Source organism: Mauremys reevesii, linkage group 5, assembly GCF_016161935.1.
Source record: "Mauremys reevesii isolate NIE-2019 linkage group 5, ASM1616193v1, whole genome shotgun sequence".
NCBI classification, from domain to species: Eukaryota; Metazoa; Chordata; order Testudines; family Geoemydidae; genus Mauremys; species Mauremys reevesii.
The window spans coordinates 90281327-90299035 of record NC_052627.1 but is presented as its reverse complement, the minus strand read 5'-3'; the positions used below and the strand labels follow the sequence as shown (position 1 = coordinate 90299035).

The 17709-nt window shown below is 41.8% G+C and overlaps 1 protein-coding gene across 14 annotated transcripts in view; it reads right to left on the bottom strand.

Annotated features, from left to right (window-relative positions):
• Positions 1 to 17247, bottom strand: part of FRYL (FRY like transcription coactivator) — a 353094-nt gene extending 335847 nt beyond the window's left edge. For 6 of the 14 annotated variants that reach the window (XM_039539620.1, XM_039539621.1, XM_039539623.1 and 3 more), the window contains exons 1-2: positions 15470 to 16617; positions 14062 to 14202 (exon numbers count right to left, since the gene is read on the bottom strand). In XM_039539620.1, the coding sequence (XP_039395554.1) occupies positions 14062 to 14202; positions 15470 to 15605 (277 nt within the window). In that variant the 5' untranslated portion in view covers positions 15606 to 16617. Of the gene's footprint in view, positions 1 to 14061; positions 14203 to 15469; positions 16618 to 16679 lie in introns of those variants that run through there. The other 8 variants (XM_039539634.1, XM_039539632.1, XM_039539630.1 and 5 more) reach the window with 4 other exon arrangements.
• Positions 17248 to 17709: the final 462 nt, after the last annotated feature.

Genomic DNA, 17709 nt, shown 5'->3' with positions numbered 1-17709 from the left:
GTCAACAGGAGTTTTTTGTTTTTAAATCCAGTTTCAAACCCTATACATAAAAACACAATACCTGTTGACAAGAAGATATACTTTTCCATTCTAGCCTGGAGTACATCAATAGACAAACTTCCTCTAAGCGCAGTAGTTCCAGAGAGCAAATACTATAATTAAGGTACTTTGAGAACTTTGCATGAGAGATACTATATAGAGGCAAAATATTATTTTCAGTGAGGGAAAAAAATCTGAGCATAGTTCACATTGCAGAAAACACAAAATCTTAGCATTGGACTGAAAAATATCAGTATATATTGCAGTGGCACCTGCAGGCCTCAGTCATAAACAGGGCTCCACTGTGTTAGGTGCTGTACAAATAGGCAGGAAGACATGATCCTTAAAATGAGGAGTTTTTACAGTGTATTGTGCCATTTTCTACTTGGACTCCATGTTCACAATCTTGGGTCAAATTGTAATATGCTGATTTACTGGTTCATTTTAACAGAATTCCAGAAAATAAGTTATTTTGCATTCTAAAAAGCACAGAAGTAGTAGTTTGCTGAGAAGCTGTTCGAAATTCTCTGAATTTTCATACACCACTGTTGACGGCAAGGTAAGAAGTCTTATTCTAAATCATTCATTCCTCCCCCTTCACACACACACACCTTCTCATCACAAATCCACATTAGCCTCCACTGTATTCTAACAAAGGCACTGCAAAAATTATAAACATGTTTCAGAGTGTTTAGCCAGATCAGAAAAATGTGTCAACAAAGAGTTTTGATTAATAAAAATTTAGAGACCCTCATGTTCATTTAGACTTGAAACAGGTGAAGATTTTAAAAATCTTAAATGACACAAACTTTGGTAACATTTTATAATGATAACAAAAAAAAGTCTGTAGAACTAACAACCACAAAATCCTTGTAAGATTGCTACAAATATTTACTTATGACTGCAAAGCAGATGCTAACGGAAGAAAAATCAAGTGCAAAACTGCACAAAAGTTATCAGCCTCCAACACACAATATGCAATGATGTAAAGTCTCCTTTGAAGATAGAGTGAATAGTGCATTTTGCCTTAAAGTGCTTCAATGTGCTTTTGAGTACAGTAATTTACACTTCTCAATTGATACTAATACAACCAATGCCAGTTTGATGGCCTGTTTAGATATCTGAAATAGTTATCTGTTTATTGCAAGTACAGAAGTAAGGATAAACTATAGTTTGCTTGGCTATAATCCTGAACTGATGGAAGGAGAGAGGGAACTGATAGTACTCTGGCTTAACATACAAGGTAGAAACCCAATTATACTAAACAATGTTTTCTAAAAAGTAAGTTCATCAGTATCACAGCTAGCATAGATCACAGTTCTGATCTCAGTTACACTGAAAATGAAAACTGCAGCATATCCTATACCTGACAGCAGCAGAGGTCAGGTTTGTGGAAATGCTATGCATCAATGCATTTAGCAACATCCCAAAATGTTCAACTACGGACAGTAAAGAAGTGATAATTTTTCCTGAATTTTAGGACAGTATGTGTAGTCCTGTTTTCCTTTTCCAATTCACAGGTCAAATTATTTATTTGTCCTACTTAATTATTCTTTGGTAGTTTTAATTAGTGTTTTCAATTTTTTCTAACAATATTTTTATTTTACTGGATAATTTTGTGTCAGACTGTCCAGAGCTAGACTGTGTGAGCAGACCATGCATAAGCTTTTCCTCCTTCTACAGACCTGTTTTTAATTACAGTCCTTACCTGCAAATCCCCATGATGCCCACTTCTGGGCCTTTTCTAAACAGAGACTGTCAATGCTACCAAATGCCGTAACATAATAGGCATGCAGCAATTCTACAAAAAGGCTCATTTTTTGGAGTTTAAAGTACCCATTCTACACACACATATGTACTTTGAAAGTTTATTTTATGTACCTTTAGATAAGGTATGATGTGGAGCTGTAAGCCTGTAGGTACCCAAAATGAGGAAGTGTCATTTTTTGCAGTTCCAGAAACAGTGCAACATGACTAGGACTACAGGTTAAGTTAATTGCAACACCTTAATTTGGTGTTTATTGGCCAAAGCTACCAAAGGACAATGTATTAAAGAGATCTGTATTGGTTTTGCTTGGGCAAGTTTTTTTTTTTTTTCCAGAAATAATTAAGCTGTTTAACATGAGGCAAATGTGGCAAATATCAACATTTTGCAATACACTAATAAGAATATGCAATGCAAAAACTTTTCAGAATTGTCACACTATCTCACAAGTTACTATAATAGCTTTGATATTTTCAACTGAAATTTCCTGGCCATACCAGAGTCATCCTGAAGGCGGTGCACCAATAATAGTAGATTGCATGCTCATAGTTTGTACTGCATAATGGGTAGATATAAATGTATGGGAATTCCTAATGTAATGCTTCACCATTTGTAAGATTTTGTACATATAATGTAGTATTTAGTATGCCTGGTAGAAGGTTTTAATTTGCAGTCACCCATGCATGCAGCTCGAGCCTCTGAAATATTCAAGAAAATAGCTTTTTAGTTCAGTGACACCTATGCACAGGCTAGTATTAGCGTTACAGATGACAATAAACAAAATCTCATATTGGACTTCAAAGTGTTCACTAAATAGAAATGGCAATTTTTATACTACAATAGAGCTAGTTCAGCACAAATCTGTACACTTGCACAAAATGAAAGATGGTGATGGTAGTAATGCTAACAATACATACTGCAAGTTTTACCTCTACAGCAAAGTTACAGTATATGAAGACATGGAGGATACTAGCCCCTGGAAGCTTACATTAACAAGAAAGACTCTTCAAACTTTGAAAAACATGTGCTGACTAAAGAAGAAATCAAAAGAATGCAAAAAAAAAAAAAGTCAAAAACCACCAGTGCTGGACAGAATTCTGTGATGCTGCTAAACCAGGAGAGATTAATTGTATTGCCAGTTCCTGGATGAGTTTTCTAGTTTAGATGATGTGTCACCATTACTCTGTCATAGGGTTGCTTTCAGAAATACACAAGCATGTCAGAGTAGTACTTGTGACACTGGTAGACGAGGTGTCTGCTCATGCCAAATCCCCAGGCCAATTCACTTGTGTATTAGTATAGATCAAAAGGATTGTTAAATGTATGAGTGTATTTGGTGTTTCAACTTCAGGAACACTAGTGGGATGTTACTTGCATTGTTTTCACTTATCTTTATGCTGTTATAATGTAGTAACATACATTTACATTATGTATAGCCCTGTAACTAGATAACCTATCAAATAAAAAAAGCAGCTTTGTTGAATGCAAATGCAGAACTTTAACAGAAAAGTTCTCATTTCAAAGCAAGTGATCATTATGCGTGATGATCTGAAGTCAAAATGCATTCCTCACTCTCCATCAACAAAGGAAAAGCCTACTTGGATAGTGACTGTCAGCTTGTTTTCTGTGAGGAGCAGTTGTAAGTATGGATTCAAGGAAAGATCCTGCATCTCCGGACTGTTTGGACTCTTACAGGGAAGTGTACCAGATGCAAAGTGGAGATCCCCAGACAGAGCCGGCTCCAGGCACCAGCTAAAGAAGCAGGTGCTTGGAGTGGCCAATACCAAGGGGCGGCATTCAGGCCGCTACTGGGGCGGCAAGTTGGGGTCTTCAGCGGCAATTCGGCAGAGGGTCCATCGGTCCCTCTCTGAGCAAAGGACCCGCCACCGAATTGCCGCCAAAGCGTGGAGCGACGCGATCGTGCTGCCGTTTTGGGGTTTTTTTTTAAACCTGCTTTAAACCTCTCATTTCCTTTTCTTAGCTAATAAACCTTTGATTATAGAGTTAGCTACCAATGTTGTCTTTGGTGTAATATCTAGAGAACCAATTGATCTGAGGTAAGTGACTAGTCTCTTGGGACTGGAAGCAACTTAAATGTTATGTGCTTTTTGGTGTAAGTAACCATTTTATCACAAAGTCCAGTTTGTCTGGGTGGCAAGATAGACTGGAGGGTCTAAGGGGACTGTCTGTGGTCCAGGTGTTCACTTTTGTCACTGGCTTGGTGAAATCTAAGTTTAGGGTGTCTGCCCTCTTTACTGACTGTCTGTCCTGAGGAAGGCACTCACAAACCTGAGCCACTCCAGACAGCGTGACAATAACCCAGGAAAGAAAACAGAGTCAGTCTAAGCAGGAAGCACCACATTTACCTGCTTCCTTATAAACCAGAGCAACCATGTCCTCCAGCAACTGGTCCTTTTGCACTGTTTCCTTGAGCACACACAAGAAACTTCATAAAACAGAAACATGCGAGAGACCAATCAATGTAAAGGAGGCAGCACTTCAAAGAGGAGAGGACAAGTTTCTTCTTACCTGAGTAAAATATATCTTAAAGCAAAACTATCTAATTACACTGCAACAACACAGTCATCTTGTAAAACTGTGTTTTAGCTGATGATTGTTCAACAAGAATGCTCTTCTCCTGTCCAAGCTGTTGCAAAGATAAAGCCCTTTTTCCTTCAGTTATAAAAACTGCAAGATACTCCAGTAGCAAGTTACAGGCAAGATTAGAAAAACATTATGTTTCTGCAATTTTATTCTATGCACTGCATAGCTAAGGCAAGTCAACCACTGTTCTGTGCAGCACAACATTAGCAGATGCTATCCAAGCTGCTATAAATCTGAAGCAGGAACTTAAAATTATCAAAATGTTTTGTGACTGTTCTTCTGACAAGTGAGTCTGAAGAATAGCTTTCAAATGAACGAGTTTGTATAATGCCATTTTAATCCTTCAGTGTGAAACAGCCAAAATTAAAGCCTCAGAATATTATCCAAAGCCTGAGTGATTGTAGTTTAGAGGTCAGCTACTTTTGTACCCCCAACTGGTGCAGGAATTTGTCCTTTGGTTGATAAAGAGGAATATACTTCAGCAAGCAATGAGTATCATCCTGAAGAAGACAATCAAAGAAGGTGCCTTTCAACTGCAGAATGCATAGTACTTAACAGTTCAAAAATTATCACACCACTGCACATAAGCCTTGCTGCACAGCTACACCATGAGTTTGGTTCTAGCAATTTAATTAACATACCACATCTTCATGGATTCTGCATCAATTATGATGAATTGAGGTGGTTCAATCACTAGCACTGCAAAAACTGAAGTAAAAAGACTCCAGGGAAATGTATTAATTCCAAATGGAATTGTACCATGTCATACTGATGGAAATGGCATCCATGAAGAATATTATAATAGACATCAACAAAGAGGCCGTTGATTAAAAGAATACCTTCCATTCAATGGCTAGAGCATGGTATTTCGAGAACAGTCTGCAGATATTTCTAGTAATGCTGGACTATCACTGAAGCATGGGAGAGAAAAGTCACTTAGGCCTGGTCTACACTGGGTGGGGGAGGGGGGTCGAACTAAGGTACGCAAGTTCAGCTACGCGAATAGCGTAGCTGAACTCGAACTACCTTAGTTTGAACTACTCACCCGTCCAGACGCCGCAGGATCGAAGTCCGCGGCTCTCCCGTCGACTCCGCCACCGACATTCGCGGTGGTGGAGTTCCGGAGTCGACGGGAGCGCGTTCGGAGTTCGATATATCGCGTCTAGATGAGACGCGATATATCGAACTCCGAGAAGTCGAACGCTACCCGCCGACCCGGACGGGTAGTATAGAAGTAGCCTTACACTCTCCCCCGGCCATCAGCCTCTCCTATGCAGCATGCAGCAACTGAAAAACCTTGAGCAAATCCAGAACCAAATCATCATGTAAGAGTACTTGAGAAAAAACTCTAGTCACCTACAAGTATACACTGTCAGAGATCTCTCCTGATGTCTTTTAAGACTACTACCCTGTGATGTTCTATCAATACCAAATGACATTGATATTGTTTCCACTCAAGTGATTCCATTTTGGACTGGTTTCAATCACAAGCTTGCAACAAAGAAGAGCACCTACACATCATTTGCATATGCACCGATTATGAATGCCAAACCACCTAACATGACCACAGTCTAGGCTACAATGCTGAAATGTAAGGAAATGTCAGCAGCTTTAGGACAGCAGCATGCCTTCAGCCATGAATCAGCAGCAGTATGCTGTTCAGCAAATGAAATGGACTCTCTCACAATGTAATCAGCCTGGGTGATTTTCACACCCTATACAGGTCTGTCACATCTTACACACATTTAACATGTGCGATTTCAGCTTGGTCAGCAAAAACAAAAACAAACAGAGAAAAACAACAATTTCAGTACTGTTTCTGTAGTGCGGGCGATTCCGCCCACCATTCAACTCAATGTAATTTTGACTATACGTGGTTTTCGCTTTACGCGCTAACAGTGGAACGGAACCCCCGAGTAAGATGAGACAGACCTGTACTGTTTTACTGAATATATTGGGGAAATTCTAGGGACATATAAGACTACTAGACCCTGTTGTTGCTTCTGATGTGTATGCAGCTTGTAGTGCAGATCAAATGCTTGCTAATAAGCAATTCAACTGTGCTCTGTGGCTTCATTCTAGCATCTGAGGCCCTGAGTGCTCTGAAATGTTATTCATTTGTTAAATGGTGTGATCAGGAAGGAGGTATCATGTAGTTCCATCATTTGCCTGGCAAAGGTTGGCTGACACTCTAAAGATGTTTGAATCTGAAGACAATGAGTCCTTACAACATGTCATTAAAGTGCTTGATAATGCTGTAACCCAGTATATGCTATTACTACTGGAGAAAATTCAGACTTGGAAGTATGCCCAGTCTCCAATATTCAAGTTCTGGGATCACTTTCTCCAGGTTATGCAGATACTTCTTCCAGATGTTAAAGCAGAGCAAGAGGGTCACTGGAAACTTTACCGATTCATAGTGCACCATGCTTCCATACTACTCTACTGTAAAGAGGCTCAACTATGCCAGACAAATACCACTCTCCGTTCTTGACATGTTAATATCACCCTGAAGAAGTACATAGTGCCTTTAATAGAATCATAGGGTTGGAAGGGACCTCAGGAGGTCATCTAGTCTAACCCCTGCTCAAAGCAGGACCAATCCCCAACTAAATCATCCCAGCCAGGGCTCTCTCAAGCCTGACCTTAAAAACCTTTAAGGAAGGAGATTCCACCACCTCCCTAGGTAACCCATTCCAGTGCTTCACCACCCTCCTAGTGAAAAAGTTTTTCCTAATATCCAACCTAAACCTCCCCCACTGCAACTTGAGACCATTAATCCTTGTTCTATCATCTGGTACCACTGAGAACAGTCTAGATCCATCCTCTTTGGAACTCCCTTTCAGGTAGTTGAAAGCAGCTATCAAATCCTCCCTCAATCTTCTCTTCTGCAGACTAAATAATCCCAGTTCCTTCAGCCTCGCCTCTTAAATCATGGGCTCCAGCCCCCTAATCATTTTGTTGCCCTCCACTAGACTCTTTCCAATTTTTCCATATCCCTCTTGCAGTGTGGGGACCAAAACTGGACACAGTACTCCAGATGAGGCCTCGTCAATGCTGAATAGAGGGGAATGATCATGTCCCTTGATCTGCTGTAAATGTTCCTACCAATACAGCCCAATATGCCATTGGCCTTCTTGGCAACAAGGGCACACTGCTGACTCATATCCAGCTTCTCATCCACCGTAACCCCTAGGTCTTTTTCTGCAGAACTGCTGCCTAGCCATTCGGTCCCTAGTCTGTAGCAGTGCATGGGATTCTTCCTTCTTAAATGCAGGACTCTGCAACTTGTCCTTGTTGAATGTCATCAGATTTCTTTTGGCCCAATCCTCTAATTTGTCTAGGTCCCTCTGTATCCTATCCCTACCCTCCAGCGTATCTACCACTCCTCCCAGTTTAGTGTCATCTGCAAACTTGCTGAGGGTGCAATCCACACCATCCTCCAGATCATTAATGAAGATATTGAACAAAACCAGCCCCAGGACCGACCCTTGAGGCACTCCGCTTGATACCGGCTGCCAACTAGACATGGAGCCTTAAACCTTTTTTGTGCATGTACTAGTAGGGTTGCTGCAAAATGAACTGTGTCTGTATGCAGAACAATCTTCTCTGCACAGAACCGTGTACATGTCAAGACAATGAAGATTGTGGTAACCCATGCACTCAAATCATAATGAAAAACAAGATGATCATGATGTTGACTAGAAATGTCACCAGCACTGTTATCTCTACAAATTCATCAAACAATTTTTATTTTTACCCTTTAGACTGTTGTTGTGATACTCTGAGATCAAGGAAATCCAATTGTATGTTTTGAAATACACAGAGTCATTAAACTAATGAACAAATGCAAATATTTCAAAATGGTCATATTAACAAGTTGATGGTGTCATTGTTTATCCCTATTTCCTAGCCACCTGTCAGCTCCAATCATAAAGTAGACATAAACTTTCTAATTATGTATGATATGTATGCATGTAGAGAGGGTATATTAAGTTGACCAAATCAGTTGTGTCTGCCGCTTACCTATAAAGAAATATCCCTGCAGAACTAAATCTTAAAATTTACCTTGTCAACTTCAAAACATGAAATCCAGTCTCTAGAGGATTAGTGATTTAATGCACTATTCTGCTGTCTAGCCCACCGCATCTCCTCCCACTCTCCCCACCCCACACTTTTTTAGTCCATTAATCTTAAAAATATAGGGAAGGAAGGGACCTCAGGTGTCATTTAGACCAGTCCCCTGCACTGAGGAAGAACCAAGTAAACCTACAGTGTCCCTGACATGTGTTTGTCCAACCTGTTTTTAAAAACTTCCCATGATGAGGATTCTACAATCTCCCTGGGAAGTCTATTCCAGAGACTAACTACCCTTATAGTTAAAAAGTTTTTCCTAATAGCTAACCTAAATGTTCCTTTCTGCAGATGAAGTAATCATTATCTTGATTACTAATTATATGCGCTTTCCCTGGGGACAGTCCTGCCCACCTGCCTGTGGGCAGAGCCGCAAAAGGAGGGGGGGGGGGGAAAGCTACAGCCTGGACCTTGGGAATTTCTATGGGAGTGTTGGCACTGGGAGCCCACAAAGCTGCACAAGACTTCTCGCATTCTCCAGTGCTCAGCACATCCCAGCACAAGGAACCCTGGGTGCAGCCCCCTGTCAGGGGGCAGCCTGGCTAGGACAGGGAGAGATACTATGCAGCTCCAGCATCCAGGCTACAGCCTTCCCTCCCAGCCCATAGCCCCTTACCTCAGATGCAGTGCCTGCATGCACGCAGGTTTGCAGGGCTGCAGCCAGTGAATGCACATCTCAGGATCTTGCCTGCTGCAGGGGCTTTTCTTCCAAAAAACATTCTCAATAAGGGTCATGCTGTTGCCAAATTCCATTAACATTAAAGTCCATGAGATGGGATTGGTTTGGTTCCTGGCAAAATTTTGCTATTAACCAGAAGTTATTATCCAGTTTGCTATTAAGCAGATTCTACTGTACTCAGAAGCACTGTAGTCCCAATCCAAAAAAAAAAAAAAAAGACAGAAAAAATAATCACCAATGAAGGTCAAAAACAGACTAGTTCATTTGCAAGATGAAGTCAAGCCAAGAAATTATTCACACAAGCTCACTATATTGTTTCAGAATTGCTGAAAGTTGATGGAGAAGCAGCATTATTTTCCAAGATTTATTAAATTGTAGTGATTTCTACCTCCATTCCCCAAATGTCTGCCAATATCTGCTAGAGTTTTATAAACTGAACATACACTGAAGCAGACTGGTGTAAAATACTACCATAATATGCAGTATAGAGAAACATAAGAAAAGTAATTCCATTGCTTTTTGGAACTCTGTTAAATAATACTTTTCTCAGGCCACTGGTATTATCTAGACAGCTGAAGGAGTAGCAGGCGGGGGAGTACTACTAGGTTACTTTTGCAACCCAGAGAGATACAGGGATGCCTTTTTGAAAAGTCATGTCGGGTCTGTGCTTGCAAGATACATGCAGTAAGTTTGCCATTAGCTATTTTGACATGATTGGTTAGTCTTTGCATCAACAAAAGACTTATGCATAAGTCAAGAATAAGAGATCGTTTCTGTGACTAACTGTATAACAACTTGAACCCCTTCCATTCAGGGCAGTATGTAACAGCCTGCAATTTGGCTGTTGGTGTTCTTCCCATCTTATTAACAGATTATGAATTTCAGAATTCAGCTCTTGACATGGTTTGGGAGTGGTTGGTTAGTTTGTTTTAAAAAGAAAAAACTTCATGAGCAGATTTGGTTTACTGACATTCCTATGGAACTCATGCTAAAAAGGAGTACCTCATTCAGCTTTCGTTGTTGTTGTTTTTGTTACAAAGTTATAAATATGTTCTATAAGGCACTGTGCTTTCTTATACATCATTGCCAAGATTTTCAAAATCAGGCACTTAAAGTCGCTTTTCAAAAATCAATGAGCAACCAACAGCTCCCATTGAAGTCAGTAAAAGCTACTGGGCATTTGACACTTTTTAAGTCAGGCCACTTATTCAGGCACCACAGTATGGACTTAGAAACCCAACTTTAGGCATGCAGTTTAAATAGTCTCAAACCTTACGCATTAAATCTTTGATTATAAAAGGACAAGTCTTTCACAAAAAATACTGAGATACATATGGGTCATTTAAAAACAAAAAATAAAAAAAAAAGTATTGTTGGCTTGATGGCAGACCACAGTAGAGTGAACAGAGTTGCTTGAGTAGTTCTGCTCCTTTTTTTTGTTTTTTTTAGAGGGATTCCAGTGAGAAGTACTGAGCAACTACTATTTGTTCTCTCATGCAAGGCTCTATCGCAAAGACGTGCTGGCCACCACTTCCTGCAGCTCCCATTGGCCAGGAATGGCGAACTGCGGCCACTGGGAGCTGCAGGACCACCAACGGATTACCCTGACAGGCCACGTGTGGGCCACAGGTTGCCCACCGCTGCTCTACTGGGTTCTATTCTGTCACCCCTCCTGTTCAATGAGTTTTTAAGTCATTTGGGGAATTATGGATTGCAGTATAGGAAAGATCTGTGTTTCCATCTATTCCAACCCAGATGGTGCTGCAAAAAGACCCCAAGTGGAAGCTGTCTCAGACTCAACCCAGATAAAGTTGAGACAACACTTACAGAATGGGGAAAATCTCAAGAAATGGCAGAAGCATGAACATCCCAGCTGAGGAAATCTGACTACCATTTATTGTTTCACTTTACAACTTTGGAGATGGAGTGTCATGTTCAATATCAGCTGCTTCTGAACACTCAGCAGCACTCCATGCAACTGCATTATTGTTTTATTTTTCAAGATAATCATATATGCTTGGAAATATTATGATCTTCTGGATGCAGATCTCAGCATGAATATCGATGCTTCTGTCATCTCAATACTGGATTACTGCAATGTGCTTTAAATGGAGCCACACTTTAAAACTAATATTGGATACTAATCCTCTGCCTTGTTCCTTCCCACAGGGAGCATGTTATACCCGTGATCTGCACTATCTACCAGCTGACTGCTGAATGAAATTTAAAAGGTGCTGGTTTAATTGTTTGCTGACAGACTATTGTTTCTCCAAATGTAATACTACAGGAGCTGTAGTCAGTTTAAGTGTTCAGGTTAATAACCCCCTGTGTTAAGTGGTAAAAAAATAGAACCAGTTTCTCTAAGTGAGGGGTACACACTGCTTTATAACTTGCTTTCCTTGAGGAACTGCCAAAGCAAAGATCTAATAAGGGCTGTCAAGCGATTAAAAAAATTAATCGTGATTAATGGCATGATTAATCACTGTTAAACAATAATAGAATACCATTTATTTAAATATTTTTGGGATGTTTTCTACATTTTCAAATATATTAACTTCAATTACAACATAGAATACAAAGTGTACAGTGTTCACTTTATATTTATTTTTAATTACAAGTATTTGCACTAAAAAAAAATTTATTTTTCAATTCACCTAATACAAGTACTGTAGTGCAATTTCTTTATCATTAAAGTTGAACTTACAAATGTAGAATTATGTACAAAAAAATGCATTCAAAAACAAAACATTGTAAAATTTTAGAGCCTGCAAGTCCACTCAGTCCTACTTCTTGTTCACCCAATCACTAAGACAAACAAGTTTGTTTACATTAATGCTTGCCTGCTTCTTGTTTACATCACCTGAAAGTGATAACAGGTGTTTGCATGGCACTGTTGTAGTGATGTCGCAAGATAGTTATGTGCCAGATGTATGAAGGGACATATGAATCTTTAGCACTTCAACCACCACTCCAGTGGACATGCATCCATGCTGATGATGGGTTCTGCTCAACAACAATCCAAAGTAGTGGTTCAGGGTCTGTAGTTTTGCATCGGAGTGTTGCTCTTTTAAGACTTCTGAAAGCATGCTCCACATCCCAGTCCCTCTCATATTTTGGAAGGCACTTCAGATTCTTAAACCTTTGGTCGGTTAGAAATCTCACATTGATTCCTTCTTTGCGTTTTGTGAAATCTACAGCGAAAATATTCTTAAAATGAACAACATGTGCTGGGTCATCATCTGAGTCTTCTATAACATGAAATATATGGCAGAATGCAGGTAAAACAGAGCAGGAAACAGATAATTCTCCCACAAAGAGTTCAGTCACAAATGTAATTAATGCATTATTTTTTTAAACAAGCATCATCAGCATGGAAGCACGTCCTCTGGAATGGTGGCCAAAGCATGAAGAGGCATATGAATGTTGAGCATCTCTGGCACATAAATACCTTGCAATGCCAGCTACAAAAGTGTCATGCAAATGCCTGTTCTCACCTTCTTATGACATTGTAAATAAGAAGAGGGCAGCATTATCTCCTGTAAATGTAAACAAACTTGTTTGTTGAGCCAATCACTAAGATAAGAAGTAGGACTGAGCGGACTTCTAGGCTCTGACGTTTTGCATTGCACTAAAAACCAAAACAGTTATGTAACAAAACAAACAAAAAAATCTACATTTGTAACTTGCACTTTCACAACAAATCGAAAAATACTATTTCTTTTATCATTTTACAGTGCAAATATTTGTAATAAAAAATAATATGCATTTTGATTTCAATTACAACACAGAATACAATATATATGAAAATGTAGAAAAACCATACAAAATATTTAATTAATTTTAATTGGTATTCATTGTTTAACGGTGCAATTAAAATTGCAATTGATAGCGATTAATTTTTTTAATCACGATTTTTTAGTTAATTGCATGAGTTAACTGTGATTAATCGACAGCCCTGGTAAAAAAAGACTACACCTACACAGAACACCTTATCTATAAAATATAAATACTGATAGTTGCACATGGGCTGTAATAGCAACCACTTTGAGAATATTAATGAACGTACACAGAAAAATAAATGTAAACACGAGCACACACGACTGTATCTATGTGTATTCTCATACTAAATTTAAGTTTTAAGAGATGCTATCAAGTTGCTCAGGCCCAACATCGGGTATTGCAATAAGCGTTGTACCTCAATTAAAACAAGAGCCTTGAGGTTTGAGTGGAGGCAATCTTAACATCACTCTGCACTGCTAGAAACCAACACATGTCTGTCTTTTGCTACTGCAGGGAGATTCAGACTGGTCTAATTTAGCTGTCCAAGATGACCAGAAATACAAAGTTAGTTACCATAAGTAGTTCATAAAACTAGTTTCTTATAATCATTTCAAATTTTAACCTAAGTGATCTCTAGGCAAGAACCGGGGGAAGGGGTGGTGACCAAGGGGGGAGAAAACAACTCTTAAAAGTTTTAACAAAAAAAATAACAGGAACACCTGCAGCATGAAGTGTGACAATACACCTATCCACTATATCACCAAAGCGGTGTGCCTCCACCCTGCTCTCTGAGAGACCACTTTCAGAAGTGAGGAAATTAGTATTTATCCCTAAGAGACCTTGGCCTCTCTTGCTTAGGCTACTAACCTGGAAGCCACTTAACAGTAACTATGGTAGCGGTTTGTGTGATGAGGACCACTCATCCACTGGCAAGCTGACTCACACCAGACATCAAACGCCAATAACTTTTTATCACTATAAAGTGGTGTTGAATTAAAGTCAAGCTTTCTCAGAGGGGAGGGGAAATTTGTTTCTGTCCTAAAATACCTTGCTTACTAACCTGCCATGTAAGTTTTATCAAAATATTCTGTTTCCTTCCTGTAACAGCATGACAAGATAAGAATCAGTGTGTGGTTTTCCAGCACTTGCTTTGTAGTCTTCCACAGAGATTGTAAAGTTGCACTCACACTGTTAATGTAAGCTGTAACACAGTAGCAAAAGTACTGAAACAAGAATATATTGGGTAAATAATTCTTAAGAAGAATTGCAGCATAATTCTATTGCATTAATCAATTTACAATAACTGCTAGTTTATTGCTGAATCCAGTACTCTGTATTCCCCTGTTCCTCACTCTCTCCCAAAAATGAATGGCTCTTCATTCTGCCACCTCAAGAGCATTATGTACAGGACACCTAGTAAACATTTTTATCTATCAATTAACTACTTTTCCAGTGTTTAGATATCTAAGTCCATAAACATCTTATGAAAAAAAATCCATTTCCATTACACAACAGCAGAGTTTTGGAGAAGCACAGTACATCTAAGATGATAATTTGGTCCTGTTTTAGTCACCACTGATTAGACTCAATGTATAGAATTCTAACGTGCTTGCTGCTATGGTTTACATCTTTTATAGATGTCAGATAATGATTAGTATCAGAGGGGTAGCCGTGTTAGTCTGGTTCTGTAAAAGCAGCAAAGAATCCTGTGGCACCTTATAGATAATGATTAGGCTCACAGTCAGTTGATGCTCTTGCTGTCTGGTCTTGAGATTGATTTTTCAGTCCTTAGAACTGAATCAATGGATATCTGTTGCTTCTATAAACTGTTCTCCTCAACAATCTATGAGAATCCAGTTTTGGTGGTCACCATATTGTGGAAGGCCTACTTAGTTTGCTTTGTTAGGTCTTGATCATGCTGCTGAGCCTCTGGGCATTTTAGCTGGAGATGCATTGCTGGCTCTAGCAGTATCATTTTGGGTAGCAGTGTGTGTTTTCAATTTAAGATTTTTTTAATAATTAAAAGAAGGAAATCTGCATGTCGTGGATGGTAGATTATTATTTTGTTGTTTGTCTGAATTCTGTATTTTTAAGAATGTTACATTTGCCTAGGATAGCCACAGGGGAAAAAAAACCACAACACACAGATGTGCAGTCACAGGTGCAGCTGTACCACTGCAATTTTGACCTCTTTGAAAGAGTAGCAGATACAAATAAAAAAATGCATGCATAGTAATATGTTTAGCATCTTGACTCTCAAATTGAATAGCTTTCATTAAATGGGACTTCCTACTACAGTTAAATGTGCGGGGGGGGGGGGAGAAGAGGTGCCTTCTCTACTTTGATCAGAAACTGTAATGTACATTTATTGACATACTGAGAACTAGGTATCATCATCACCATCACAACTGTTGCAAATAAACTGCAGTTGTTTAAAAATAAGTTGTGTTTGGATACAAATATCTTACAATGAAAATAAAGTGAAGAATGTGGGGAGTGGGGGGGAGCGAGAGCAGGGCATTTGTTCCACACGGTTCCTTGGGAGTCTGAAGTGGGCTTTGAAAGTGTTTCTTCTCCACCCGGAAGTCTGTCAAAACAAGCCATTTCTCGCAGTCCCAGTTTCACACTAGAAGTTGAATGCAGCCCCAGGCTAGAGCCAGCGGCCTCTCACACACCGCACCGAGCGGAGATTATTAACTTTGTTACCAAACCCTAGAGAGCGCCCAGGAAACAATGTTTCACCCCCAGCTCACTGGCCTCCTCCCGGTGCCCCTGAGGGCCTGGCACGGGCCGAGCGGGAGCCAGTCCGGCGTGGGAATGGGGGACGGGAGGGTTCCGGGTGGGGGGGTCCCAACAGCAGTTTCTCTCCGCTTTCCCCCACCTCTGCTGGTAAGAGGCCCAGCTAGTGTGAAGAGCCGCAAGGAGCTGAACCGCCGTCCGCTCCTGCTGGGCCAGGCGGAGGCCAGCAGCCCGGAACACAAGCCGCTCTCTGGGGGGACCCTACTGTGCCAGCGATACCAGCCAGCGAGCTCCCGCGCCGCCGCCGCCAGGGACCACTGTCGCCTCGAGCTGCGCGCAGCCCAGACACGGAACCTGCTGATGTGCGAGGCGGCGATGCCTGGGCAGCGCCCTGCTTGGGGGCGGGCAGAGGCCGCGAGGGCAGCCGCTCCTAGAGGCCGCCGGTCACGGCTCTGCTGTGCCTGCTAAGGGACTAGGGAGCGCACATCCCCACCCCGGCAGAGAACCGGGTCCCCTCGCACCACAGAGGGGCGTCGGGCCGGGGGAGAGGATCAGCCCTGAGGGGCGCCCCGCAACCCAGCCTCCGAGCAGCTCTCGCCCGGTACAGACACGGATGAGCCCACCGGGCGCAAGGGGGGGTTCAGGCTGCCCTGCTCCGAGGAGCGGGGGCTGGCGCTGCGCCCAGCCCGAAGGCACCGTTGGGTAACTCTTCCAACACAGCCGCCCCCAAGCAGTAAACAAAGCAGCGCGAGCCAGGGGCCGGGCCAGCTACAGAGACGCCGCGCGCGCGCCACCATCGCTTGCGCTGCCTTGTTTACAGCGGGGAGCGCGACGGCGGTTCCCCGACCCCTAACGTTCCATTTCCGTTGGGAGCAGGCGGCCTCCATTCTCCAATAATGAATGAGTCCCACACACACACACCGGCGCCGAGTTACCTACCCCACCAATTAAAGTGTTTCTCTCATCGCTACCTCCGCCGCCGCTGATAACTCCCACACTCCACAGCACCACCGCCTCAACCTGCTACTACGGCCCCTTTAAGGGCTAGTCCGATAGGAACCGCTTAGTGAATTAAATCTCCATCGACGTCTCCCCCGGCTTTATCCCGATCGCTCCTTCCCCTCCTCGATAACTCGACGGTCCGGCTCCTTCTTCCCGCCTCCTCTCCCTCCCCATTGGCAAGCGGCTCTCAAACAGGAACAAACACTAATTGGTGAAGATGGGTGACATTCATCTGTCTCCGCCCCTATTATTCATCTTGATTGGTTCATAGGGGTCAATCCCTCCCTGAAGCGGCCAATCGTCTCAACCAATCACTCCGCCGTGTGGCGACTGTGCTCTTCCTATTGGCTACGTACACCAGTTTCCTGTAGGGCTGAATGGCCAAGACGAAAGTCGGTCCTAGGTTCTCGACGGCTCATCATGGGGAGCGCTCCGACAGCTCAGAGACCGCCCCGTTTTTGTGCATGCTGGGGAGGCTGGGAAATGAGCATCTAAACTAAACTGAGTGCCTAGCCCTTTAAATGTCTTCCGCAGTGTTAGGGAAGCTGTAAAAAGTCTTTACACTTCCATTGCGCGAAGGGACTGTGGTATAATTCCCATATGTGAAAAACTCACAAGAACTATTCTGACGCGAAACGAATGGACAGAGTCCTCCCTTGAAGAAAGCCGGGCATGTTCTGTATCCCCCGGGGATCAATTCTAATCCCTTATCCTTCTCCAGTTATCTGGAGACTATTTATACCCAGATTTTAGGGGCGTGGGGCTCCTGGATTTAGTCTCTGTCCTCATTTCCCGTCCCAGATCCCGTCGATCCACAGCTCTCTCTCACGCTTGCAGACTGAATCTAAACTGAGGGGTGCAGCAGCCCCCGGGAACCACTAGACCATAAGTTCCAAAACCTGCTTGGTCAGCTGGGACCAGTTTGAAACAGGATTTCCAGCTGGGGTTCAAACCTGGCCATTACCAA